The 13,196-nt window shown below is 36.4% G+C and overlaps 1 protein-coding gene across 1 annotated transcript; it reads left to right on the top strand.

Annotated features, from left to right (window-relative positions):
- The first annotated feature begins 1,756 nt into the window (after nt 1–1,756).
- LOC130049727 (uncharacterized) lies at nt 1,757–8,272 on the top strand. The gene is made up of 3 exons (XM_056147675.1): nt 1,757–4,060; nt 6,888–7,013; nt 8,267–8,272. Exons 1-3 carry the CDS (start codon nt 1,757–1,759, stop codon nt 8,270–8,272), a joined length of 2,436 nt encoding a protein of 811 aa, XP_056003650.1.
- Nucleotides 8,273–13,196: the final 4,924 nt, after the last annotated feature.

The raw sequence follows: 13,196 nt of genomic DNA, 5'->3' as shown, positions 1-13,196 counted from the left end.
GTATTATAATAGCGACACCACAATTTACTAGATCGTTATAGTGACATCACAATACCACTAAATCGTTATAGTGACACCAGAATTTACTGTATTATAATAGCGACACAACAAAACTACTAAATAATTATAATGACACCACAATTTATTGTATTATAATAGTGACACCGCAATACTACTAAATCGATATAGGGACACTGCAATACTACTAAATCGTTATAGTGACACCACAAGTTACTAAATCCTTATAGCGACACCACAATTTACTAAATTCTTATAGTGACACCACAATTTACTAGATCGTTATAGTGACATCACAATACCACTAAATCGTTATAGTGACACCTCAATACTACTAAATCGTTATAGTGACACCACAATACTACTAAATCCTTATAGCAAAACCACAATTCACTGTATTATAATAGCAACACCACAATTTACTAAATCCTTATAGCGACACCACAATACTATTAAATCGTTATAATGACACCACAAGTTACTAAATCGTTATAGTGACATCACCATTTATTGAATTGTTATAGTGACACCACAATTTACTAAATCGTTATAGTGACACCACAATTTACTAAAACATTATAGTGACACCGCAATTTACTGTATTATAATAGTGACACCACAATTTACTAAATCGTTATAGTGACACAACCATGTATAACTTTTATACCAAAATAAATCTACGTTATTACATGCCTGGAAAATTACTATGAACGACACCAAAGATGATCACGTGTGCATTGCTCTCAAAAATGCAAAACATACTGAGATGCACCTTACTATGAACATCAAACATACTCAGAGGCACCTTACTATGAACATCAAACATACTCAGAGGCACCTTACTATGAACATCAAACATACTCAGAGGCACCTTACTATGAACATCAAACATACTCAGAGGCACTTTATTATGAACATCAAACATACTCAGAGGCACCTTACTATGAACATCAAACATACTCAGAGGCACCTTACTATGAACATCAAACATACTCAGAGGCACCTTACTATGAACATCAAACATACTCACGTGAACATCACTCTGTGAAACATCAGACATACTCACGTGAACATCACTCCAAGAAAAGTCAAAAATACTCTGAACAACACCAAATATACTCGCGTACCAATTACTCTGAACGATACCAAATATGCCCCTATGCATAATACTCTGAACAACATCAAACACACTGACGCTATTCTGATCTATATATTTTGGATACTTCTGATATTTTACAATTTCTCTACACTTAGTCAGGATCTATACAGGGGTTCAATATTTCAACTCTTCATTTGGTGTAGAAAACGTTCTGAATAATATAAAGATAAGTAGCGAATTTGTTATGGAAACGAACACTTTAATATACTCTTGCATGTATGCAAGTTTAAGTATATACAAACTATTTCTGCAGTGTGACTATTGTATATCAGAATACCTTCATATCATTGATTTTAACCATTCAGTCTTGCTTCCTTTGCATTCCTTTATAAAAACAAAATAACAACTACACCATCCCTAACAACATGAACAAAACAACCAAAAGGCAAATAAAACAATGTAAAATCAAAGAGTGTGTAATGTGTCATCATAGTTAATACATATATATCAAGAAATATAGTTACTGTTGGCTCATTTTTAATGATGAAGATTTATAGATGACCATGGGTTTTCGACATCATTGCTTCGTTATATCACCTCTCTCTATAGATTTATCTCCATTGCAGACCACCAATGACAATGATTGGTGTCTGGACTCTTCTGTTCCTTCTGGTTGTGCGTAACACAAAACAGGTAGCGAATGAAGACACTGAGTTCACGCAGCAGAGAAACGATTCAGATTTTGACAGTACACACGTATTATTCCAGAGCATTCTGTTTTGTGGAACAGATATAATCTGCAACAAGTCTTTGCTGACACTGTTCGACATCCCGGACCAAATGGAATCTGGTACAACAAAATGTGGGGTGTGCTCTTGCAGTGAACATTGTTTTAAATCGTCTATTAGGAACTGTTGCCCCGATATTTTTTTCCGATATGGTCTTTTAGAATGTAGAGATGTACACCTTTTGTCCAATGTAACACATGCGCAGGAGGTGGTAGCCTCCTGTCCAAAAGGAACAGGTCTGCACCTATCAATGGAATGTACAAAGGAACGATCTAAAGCAGGCATCCTACGTAATCCACCAGTGACTAGTTCAATGACAAATATATCATATATGAATAAATATTGTGCAAAATGCAATACGGCAAGTAATCTCAAGGAATGGAGTGTGATGTTTGGATGTCCAAAGCCAGTGGATTTGAATTACCTTTCATCCTACCAAGATATAATCGATCATGCAATTGTTCAATCATGCAACATATTGTTCAGTTCTCCCAATTCATCTCGAAATTGTTCGATTCTTTCATCTGAAATTGTTGCATCGTGCAATGTATCGGGATCATGGGTTAATTATGACAAACATATGGATCAAGCATGTCATAGCTCATACTATGCTCCAATGGGTATCTTCAAGAACATATTCTGTGCCATATGTAATCCGCCTGAATTTCAAGACAATTTGATGATTGAAAAATGTGAAAATTCTACAACCACATACAAGGAGGCGTGCTCTTTTCTACCGCTCCAAGAAGCCTCATTTCCATACAAAAATTACTTTTGTTCTGCCTGCAACAACCACTATAACCACACTCCATATTACACAGATGTCAAACTTGGGTCCGTCAATGAATTCTATGAAAAGGATGGACATCACCCCTTTCAGTTTACAATTGAATTTACTTATAATACTGGCAATGTAAACCAGTACATCAAAGAAGTCCTGAAAACGCCAAATGTAGAACACAATGATCCATCACCATCAGGAGATGAACACAGACACAGGAAACAAGATCAAGCACAACGTCTACTGGAAGCCCCAAATATGCCAACCTCAAAGGACTCGACTTCAACTGTACAAGTTCCTACTATCAACATTACCAATCTTATTCGAAAAAGTTTTGCGTTCTCGGGTCATGGTACTTGTGCACCCGGATTATTGCCAAACTACACCATACCCCTACAGAAACCCTGCTCATGTACCGTCGGATGTATATTCGATTGCTGTGACGATTTTGCTTTAAGACAACCATGGACTTGCATCGATGATCGTTACAACAGAGATGGGACAGACAAAGATTATCTCGCCATAGGCGGATGTACCGTGAATAGTAATATGGCGCATCTATGCACCGGTGGTAATATTTCGCAGATTTATCAGGCATTTCCGGTTACTTCTATAAATAAATACAAAGTAACGTATGCCAATATATTCTGTTATTTCTGCAACCAAATCGTTAGCGATGAATATGATGCCAACATTGCTGAAAACGCTCTACATGATCTATATATTTGGCCGTTGAATGTGAAATGCAGCACATACGTGAATTATAGAAACTTTGGATCATTGTTAAGTCTAATGAATTATATTAACCGGACTTCGTGCACAATAGGATTTGTACCAATCGTCAATGCTTCAAAATGCACTGATGCCGGTGTTACAGACGGTACTATCAATGCATGCGATCTGTTTACAGCTTGGTTGCCAATTGACGAAGACATTCGTGCTGCATGTGAATATTCAGAAATATTCAGATTCCCCCAGATAAAAATGGATGATATCATTTACAAAAATAAATTTTGTACCATTTGTAATGCCATAGGTATTACTGAAAATTCATGCAGTGATTTCCCAGAAAAGTCTAGTATTGTGAAAGCCTGCAAGGAATTTCCAGACATCAACGTTTGCAGTCCGTACAAGAACATGTTCTGTGAAATCTGCATAAATAATGGCACAGATTCCCCATGTTATGAAGTCTTAGAAATTGAATCATCTGACGGTGATGGCCGCACAATCCCCACCACTTCTCCAGATCCGCCCCCAGATTTTGGGACTTTTAGATCAACATTCACACTGGCAGACTATGACAGATATAGTACAGTTATCAAAAAGAACAAAAAAGTGAAGTGTCACCATAGTCAGATATTTGATGATTTTCAGGTAAGTGTTTTTGTTTACTTCTGCAAGATGTGCTAATCTTTATTACATATATAGGGCTCACGGCGGGCGTGACTGGTCGACAGAGGGTGTTTACTCCTCTTGGGCACCTGATCCCACTTCTGGTATATCCAGGGGTCCATGTTTGACCAACTATTTAATTTGTATTGCTTATAGGAGTTATGAGATTGATCACTGTTCATTATCTTCGCCTTTCACATAGTTTATTCGATCGCTACAACAACGAAATATAAACTAACTCCACAGCATTAGCGTTTAGAAATGGAATTTGATTAACAATTTCCGAGATAATTGTCCGACAGCTATTTCATTTTTGAACTCCTCCATATAATGAAACGCAAACATCACTACATATTGCCTTAAAGAAGAACAAAACATCAAAGCTAAATCGCGTGACAGTGCAATGATGAGGATAGTATCACACTGCTAAGTAAATAATTCGTCGTAAATCTAATATAATTGAAATTAAACGTCTATTCTTCAATGGACAGAACACCGCGGTTGAGCAGTCGAAAAGAGGTATGTAAATACAAATAGGTTACGGTTGTATCTTCATAAAGCACCCGGCATTTAAACAACTTTGGTTTTTTTGGGGGGGATGAAAAACGAATTGAGGTTCCGTACGATGGTAGGTGACGTCAATACAAAGACCCTTCATTGGTCTATTGTCCAGAGTGTCAATCCTTTGGTCCTCAAATAAAGATTGGGATGGCGTTGAATAAAGGAATGGAAAGTGATAGAGCATTTCTTCAAGAAATCAAGAAGTGTGGAATAGAAATGCATTTTCATAGTAGTAGGTGTTTCCCCTCAAGGTATGATGATGATAATGGTGGTAATGATGCGCCGATAATGATGACGATGGGGCAAAAATAAACTAATGTAAAGTTCGCTAGAATACATTTTTAAACAAAAAATAAAAAAAATGAAATCATCTAGGTTTATCAATGAAAATCACTGAATCATACTGATGCAAAGTGAAGATAACGAACAGTGATGAATCTCATAACTCCTATAAGCAATACAAAGTAGATAGTTGGGCAAACACGGACCCCTGGACACACCAGATATGTGATCAGGTGCCTAGGAGGAGTATGCATCCCCTGTCCACCGGTTACACCCGCCGTGAGCTCTAGATCTTGATAAGGTAAACGGAGTTATCCATAGTCAGAATCAATGTGTCAAGAACAGTCTAACAATCGGTATGAAACACGCCAGACAGCATTCGACCCAATGATAGGTTGTATTGGCAAATTAAATCGTTAAAACGACCATAGAATTCATGAAATGTTGACTTTAAACGAGACTGTTGAAACCCCTGTACCCCTGTACCATGAACTTGTAGCTTGCCTCAATTTACAAAAAATGATATTGATTATCTAATTGTGATTATATTTCTGATTTTGTTTTGTTATAGCATACCTGCATAAACATAACGTGTTTTCCTGGTAAGCTGCACAGAAACGAAATATGTGTCTCTTTATTGGTGGATACATCTAACTTGCGTTATACTATAGCTCTGAAGATTGAGTTTTCTGCGTCTCTTACAATAAATGCAACAGTTAAAGAATTCATAAAAAGTCTTGGGAAATGCGTCACACAAAAGGTTGTTACTCTGATAAACACTGCGGTTATAGTAGAAGAAGCTATATCAATGAGCCCAGGAAGTTGTGACGGGGACTTAACGGAGCTCAGCGAGGTGTTTCTGTACTTAAAGATGTTCGTTAATGAGACTGTCAATAGAGATAGGATAGAACAAAAATTGATTGATTTTATTGGATACTCTGCTGACTGGAGTCTTTTAAATGTGTCTGAAGAAGTTCAAGATCTATCCTTCATGAACATGATAGTTTCAAGAAGTCAACAATCCCTCCATTTGCCCTCGTTTATGGAAAACTTTGACATGAATTCCAACTGCCTCGTTCTGACAAGACATGAGAGTCAAGGGCCTGTGTTATATAGGAATGTATTGGTAAGTCCTTTGTTAACATGCCCACATGTTCTCCTGGAAGGCAATGAATTTGGGGTCGACTGGACAAAAGTTCGATCAGACGATTCTTTCCTGGGATTTTCTAATTTTTCAGACAGAAGTGCAGTTCGAGTATGCACTAAAGATATACCTTTCTACGTGGCGTCACTAAAAGAAAGGGAATCAGACAATAACTTGTCACTTCTCACAATTCTAAATCTAGTCTGCATTACCGCCTCTTTGCTTTGCTTGATTTTAACATTCATAACGTATTGTGTTTTTCCAAATCTTAGAACTCTTCCTGGAATTAACAATATGTTTCTTGTGGTGTCTTTGTTCTTATCACAGTTGCTCATGGTAGTAAGACCACTCTTTCGTTCCTCGGGCCTTCCTATAGTTTCTGCGCTGTCGCATTTCTCGTGGCTCTCAACCTTTTCCTGGCTCCAAGTATGTTCTTTTCACGTATTTCGCGTCTTCAATGCAAATGGCAAACCTAGGTTTGGGGGTAGCAAAATGAGAAAGACCATATACCAATATAATATATACGCTTATGGAAGTTCATTAATCATAGTCCTATCTAATATTGGCGTGTCCTTGATAGTCACTGGTGGATCTAATACGGGATATGATAAAACAAACACTTTAATGACGTACAAAACTGCCTTTGTTACTACGCTGATAGCACCCTTGGCCCTTATTTGTCTAACAAACGTCATATTTTATGTTTTCACTGCCTACAGAATATGCTCGACACCAAAGATTGAAAAACAATCGGGCAATAGGGTTCACTTTACTGTGTATGTTCGATTATTTTGTCTGACCGGATTGTCCTGGATCTTACAGATAATGGATACGTTTTTGGAGCTTTCCGTTTTAACGTACATCGTCACTTTTCTGAACGGTTCACAGGGAGTGTTTATCTTCGTGAGTTATGTTTGTAACGAACGAGGACGAAAGCTGTATCGGAAGGTATGTTGCAATATTTCTGTTTTTCAACGCTCTGTTACTACCAGTACCGAAGCAGATACAGCACTATAGGAGTATTTCCAAGGTATATTTTCAGCCGTCATGTTTGATTTTAATCATTATATTGACGTAAAGTAACTAGTTGTAATAAAAAGAAGGGAATGCACGGTGAAAGGAGTGCAAAGGAGAAGTAAATGGACCTAAATATGCGGAATTTGTGCAATATATATAGATGATCCTAATGCCCCTGGGCTAATCGTAGATTTCCTTAGATGTGTGTTTTAGTATCATTATCATTGTATTTGTGTTATATTGACATATAAATATTACTGTACACAATAAGTACTGAAACATATCACAGTCGATGTTGTTCTGTATGTTTCTTCGTACATTTTCCCTCATCATTTTTATACATGGTAATAAACAGGGACTCGTGCTTGCCTTACTGTAAGTTTTGTATTGTTTATAGGATTTATGAAGTTTAGCTTTTCATAGACATGGTTTGTTTATTCCACACATGAATTTATATGACAATTTAGAAGTAAATATGAAAAACAAAATACGAATGTTATTCTTGCGAAGAATACGTCTTTAAGTTTATTTATGTATCTAAAATCCATCTCGCACAAAAATGTCAAAAAGTAATACACTCAAAGTTCTCTATGTATTTTACAAGCCAAGTTACTGGATAAAAATCATACAGCTCAATAAATCAACTTCCCTATCACAAACAATAACATGTCATGATGTAGTGTAAGATGTTCGTGTATAATGCTGTTTGTAAACAAAGAGTGGGATCAGATGCACAGGACCTGTTATACAAACATGCAGAATTTCTAAATGGAAGAATAGCCCTTCGAGAATGAATACGGGATTGAAGAGCCCCCAACGGTTACGCGAGTATCATGCAACAAGTCATCACTATCGAGTAAGTGGAAAATTCTCATCCCAACACCAAAACTCCTGACCTACGACCATCAACTTCCTCCATTGCATCAGGTCCCTTGACCCAGGGACCATCAATTTCACATGCAGTTTTATTATTAATTACATGTAGTACTTCTTTTACTTTCTTGATGTCTTCACGCCATGCAGAGTATATTTGTAAAGGAATAACACTTTTACCTCCATAGAACCCAATTCTCAGAAATAAAGCCAGGGATCATGGATTCTAAAGCATTGGTAAAGACGCCTATTCTAAGTATTGCTAGGCATTCAGCTTTGTTGCACTCGAGAGTTAATAATTATTTTTTCAGATATAACGCATCAGAAAGTCCCTCTCTAGAATTAAATCCCGTGACCCGGGGTCATGACGTTTGCGATTTTAGTAAAATTTCTTGTGATTAATATGTACTCAGTTTCACAGCTTAATGTTAACGAGATAGGAAGTGGGGTTTTGTTATGGAAAATGACATATTTTGACCTTGTAATTAGTAAAATATCGACTACTTTAATATCACGTAACTGTCTTTAAAATTATATTTTGTGTGTGCTATCCACCAAAAAACGTGAATCTGTTCTGTAACGGGACTTCAAACTCTTCTTTCAGAAAATCCATTAAGTATTAAGAGGAGAATTTTAGGGGCATCTCTCAAAATTGTTTACACAGGCATGTGCTAATGGTATTCTTTTGTTTCATTGTTTATAATGATCATTGTGTATGTTATTTCCCGTTCCATTGTTTATAATGATCATTGTGTATGTTATTTCCTGTTCCATTGTTTATAATGATCATTGTGTATCTTATTTCCCGTCCCATTGTTTATAATGATCATTGTGTATGTTATTTCCCGTTCCACTCAGAAGTAACTAGCTGCAGAGAAGTCTCATAATTCTAATAGAAATAACAAACCTAGATTAAGTTTCTAATAATTCAAGTTTAATAGACTAGTATAAGTTACAGCGGAGATCATTTGTCTGGGGGACAAAACCCTTTTAAAACCCTTTTGATAAATGTTGCAATTTTTCAATTATCAACCTAAGATTTATTATTTGCGATGCTTTTCCGTAAGAAGTGCTTTCCCTATTTTAGCATCGATTATGACATGAAGTTTGGTTGTGAAGTCCTTCAGGGCAGATCTAATGATAAGTTGCAATGAAAAGGTGAAAATAACAGTGATCAATCGCATAACTCCTTCAAGGAAAACTAATTAAGATTTGCACAAACATGGACCCTGGATATACCACCGTAGGTACATAGGAGGAGTAAGCAATCCCTATCGACCGGTCACACCAACCCTGATCCCTAACTCCCGATCAATGTGTAAAGGATGACCAGTGATACACCTTTGTAAGATTTTGTGATGGGAGTCTAAATATCGTCAGTGTGTATGGCGGAGAAAAAATTGGGAAGATTAGCAATTTTGAGCTATCCCGGTTAATTTTGACGCCTTTAAAAACAGGCAGAAAAATCGTGGAGTACAACAAATGAAACAAAGAACCCCTACTGCTGACTCTGAAAGCCAGTCGTATGTTGTAGTATAGTGACAACGCTGTCAAAAATCTCCATTTAATGAACCAATCTACCATACCGCTAAATTATACCATTTCGGTCAGATATGCAGCTTTATTATATACCCATCAATGTATCGTTCTTTGATACTGTGGATTTCACAGCGTGTGATCCGGTTTTCCGGATCACCACACTGTGGTTTTCTGATTCCGTATCAGTATCCTCTGAAACTGATGCCGTCACAATGACGTCACAATGCAACAACGCAACGTTATTTGTGGAAAATGTTGACCGCGTCACAAACGAACCTGCGTATACAAAACATAATATCATGGTATGTCTGTGTTTTTGATCATTTGGATTACATTTATTATCTTATAAATGTGGATTTAAAATGCACAAGGGGGTATATAATAAATTTATCATTACTACAGTAACTTGATCCGAAGAGTTGGATCACGTCTCGTTGACAGGCGCGGATCATCAGATCAAACTCGACGCTTCGCGTCTCGTGTGATCTGATGATCCGCGCCTGTCAACTCGACGTGATCCGACTTTTCGGATCAAGTTACTGTAGTAATAAAATATATATGTATATTGAAACAATAATAGTCATCCGATCGTAGAAAATTCTGCTGTCAAAATTAAAAATGATCGGAGGTCAATATTGATAAATAATTTCTTAATGACTAAATGAATGAACCGAGTGAAATTACATGAAGATTTTCAATTTCGCTGGTTTAATATCTTACATCGTTACATTGGTCCGTCAATGCACATTGACTATAGTATTTATTTTTTAGATTAGAGATGTTTAGAAAATACTCTAAACTTAATATTTACAGAAAAAGAGTGGGAAATTCTTTCTATCTCATTACCCATGACCTGTTGAAAATATTTCCACACTTACTGAAAAATCCTCGCACACTCCAATATCTTAAATGAAATAATCGTCAATAAATATATGAAATATCAATAAATTATCGCTTGATCCATTGACTTACAAGGTCAAAATGATTATAAATGCATGTAACGGACATTTTAAGAAATATTAATTGCGATCGAAGCGACGCAATGGGCTTGCTCCAATGATTACGCAATTGAGTCACTTGATTTGCTCTTCATCAGCTGAAAAATGATGGGGACTACCCATACTGCTTCCGGAAAAAAGTCACCGTCACTGCGGTATACTTTATTGACAAACCCGTACATAAAACAAATAAATAGTACTGTTTGGAAAGTACCACAAGTGATTTTAAATTCCAGACAAATTTTTCCATACCTCCGTACGTTTTGTTGTGGATAATTGCTTGATTTGAATGAAAAACAATCTAATGATGACGTCACAATGCCCTATTTACCTCAACCGCGTCATATTTCCCGCGTTAAATAAATTGGCTCAAGTCTTGTTGTAACATGTTATGGGTCTTCGCTCGTCTCAATGGTCACACCGTAAACATATTAGGTAATATGCAAGGTGAAGATAACGAACAGTGATAAATCTCATAACTCCTACAAGCAATACAAAATAGATAGTTGGGCAAACACGGACCCCTGGACACACCAGAGGTGGGATCAGGTGCCTAGGGGGAGTAAGCATCCCCTGCTGACCGGTCACACCCGCCGTGAGCCCCATATCCTGATCAAATAAACGGAGTTATCCGCAGTCAAAATCAGTGTGCCAAGAACGGCTTAACAATCGGTATGAAACACGTCAGACAGCATTTGACCCAATACGAGGTTGTATTGACGAACTAGATCGTGATAACGACCATAGAATTTGAGAAATGCTGACTTCAATCGACACTGTTGAAATCCCTGTACCATCAACTTGATTGTCAGTAGCTTACTTCGATTTAAAATCTGACTATACCCAGAACAAGCTCTTGCATATCGAATCAGTTGAGATATATAAACACCATATGCAGGTGATAATGGAATATTGCTACATAAATGTGGGAAGTTGACGATGGAGAAGCTGAAATCATCCCGTTTGTCCTACAGTTGAGTTGTTAGTTTGCCGTTAATGTCTATTTTCAATAAAATATCTAAGTATGAAGCAGAAGTGGACGACTCTGTGGTGTCCTTTATTTCGAGCTCACAGGGATATATCAAATCGACATATGAATGGAAGCTATCATTGTTAATAGACAAAACGTCATCGATATATCTAAAAGTCGAATTGAAGGTTACAGCGAGAGATTTTTTCTTCTCACGTAGAAGTTTTTGAATAAATTCTGCTTCATATGAATATAAGACCTACTTCTTTATATGATATAATGAATACGTATCAAACGAGAAAGTAAAATATTCCAATCAATTATGATGAATTCAATAAATTTGCTTAGGACATGTGCACTTTCCAACAAATAAAAGGATGTGCTACGAGCGTGTCAAGGTTAGTATCACTTAATAATGAAAGAGAGATTTTGTGCATCATTAGCAATTAATTAATGACTTCTCGTGATCTCATGAATAAAAAACATTGGATGGTAATTCTAATGTCATGTTTTGTTGAAGTTTATTGTAATTTAATCTTTTATACTTTGAATATTTTTGAAGCGTGAAATAAGTTTACTCATTTTGCATGAATACTCCTTTTCAGTCATACGTCGATTCGATATATTCCAGTGAACTTGAAATAAAAAACATCACAGGGTCTTCTACATCTACTTCATATCTAAATAGCTCATTGAACATAAATGCCGTATAGCGGCTTCTTTCCGCGCGGTGATGGATTTGACTTAATTTAGCGGTTAGATAGCTTACCGCCAAAATTTCACTCGTCAAATATGTACCCAATGGTGACCTCAGTATTTGCAAGAGAGATAAATCTTCCTTGTCCGCCAAAATTTATTCCGCTAAAACTGTTAACATACCATTGAGCCAGCAAATCGTTAAGTTTTACACCCACGAAAAAAAACCCCGCATGTATGGTATTAACAGCAAACTAGCGATTCAACTTTTGTTGTTACGATCTAGTTTACCAATATAACCTGGCATTGGGTAAACTGCAGTCTGATGTGTTTCAAATAAATTGTTACCAATTGTTATGTCATAAAGTATAGTTAAAGCTTTGGGGTTAATATCTACGTCCAGTAAATGTTATTTTTTTCGGTTTCTATCATTTCAAATTTACAAGAATTTATGAATAAAAGTGAACATTGTTCATTAGTTGAAACTTTGTTGCTATTTTTAAATGTTCTGTTGAATTTTCCGTGTGAATAAAGCTTCTGGATGAATTCTGCTTCATAAGAATACAAAAAAAAACAAAACAGGTAAACTAATTAAAAAAGTACAATTGGTGCTGATGAGTACATTGTAAGAAGACCTGATCATCAAAGATTAGGAACTCCACCATGCTTATTATAGCGATTGTAGAGTACTTCCGCATGGAAACAGAATGACGTTAACATTTATACACTGATGGAAAACTAGATAATGAACAGTGATCAATCTCATAAAGAATGTAAAAATATTATAGAGGTACAATGACAGATTCTTGGTAATTCCAGAGATAGAATCAGTAATAATGCCCTGTTTACTACGCAAAACTACCGTGTGTCCTATATCTTAATTATGTAGAAATTAAAAGAACGGCACAGCCAATGGTTTGTATTCACCTAATGTCAGATTGCTTTTGCAAATTACATCACTACAACGATAACAGAATTTTGCGAACTGCTGATCCCTGGAACATCAGTAGCCTGCCCCGATCTAAAAATTAAAACCGA

This window comes from Ostrea edulis, chromosome 8 (genome assembly GCF_947568905.1).
Source record: "Ostrea edulis chromosome 8, xbOstEdul1.1, whole genome shotgun sequence".
NCBI lineage: Eukaryota > Metazoa > Mollusca > Bivalvia > Ostreida > Ostreidae > Ostrea > Ostrea edulis.
This window is presented reverse-complemented; position numbering and strand designations above follow the sequence as displayed.

Bases quoted from the DNA above. Each gene is read 5' to 3' on its own strand.
- LOC130049727 (XM_056147675.1), top strand. From the start codon at position 1,757: ATGATTGGTGTCTGGACTCTTCTGTTCCTTCTGGTTGTGCGTAACACA. The intron at 4,061-6,887 runs GTAAGTGTTTTT...TGGATCTTACAG, and splicing joins AGATATTTGATGATTTTCAG to ATAATGGATACGTTTTTGGA.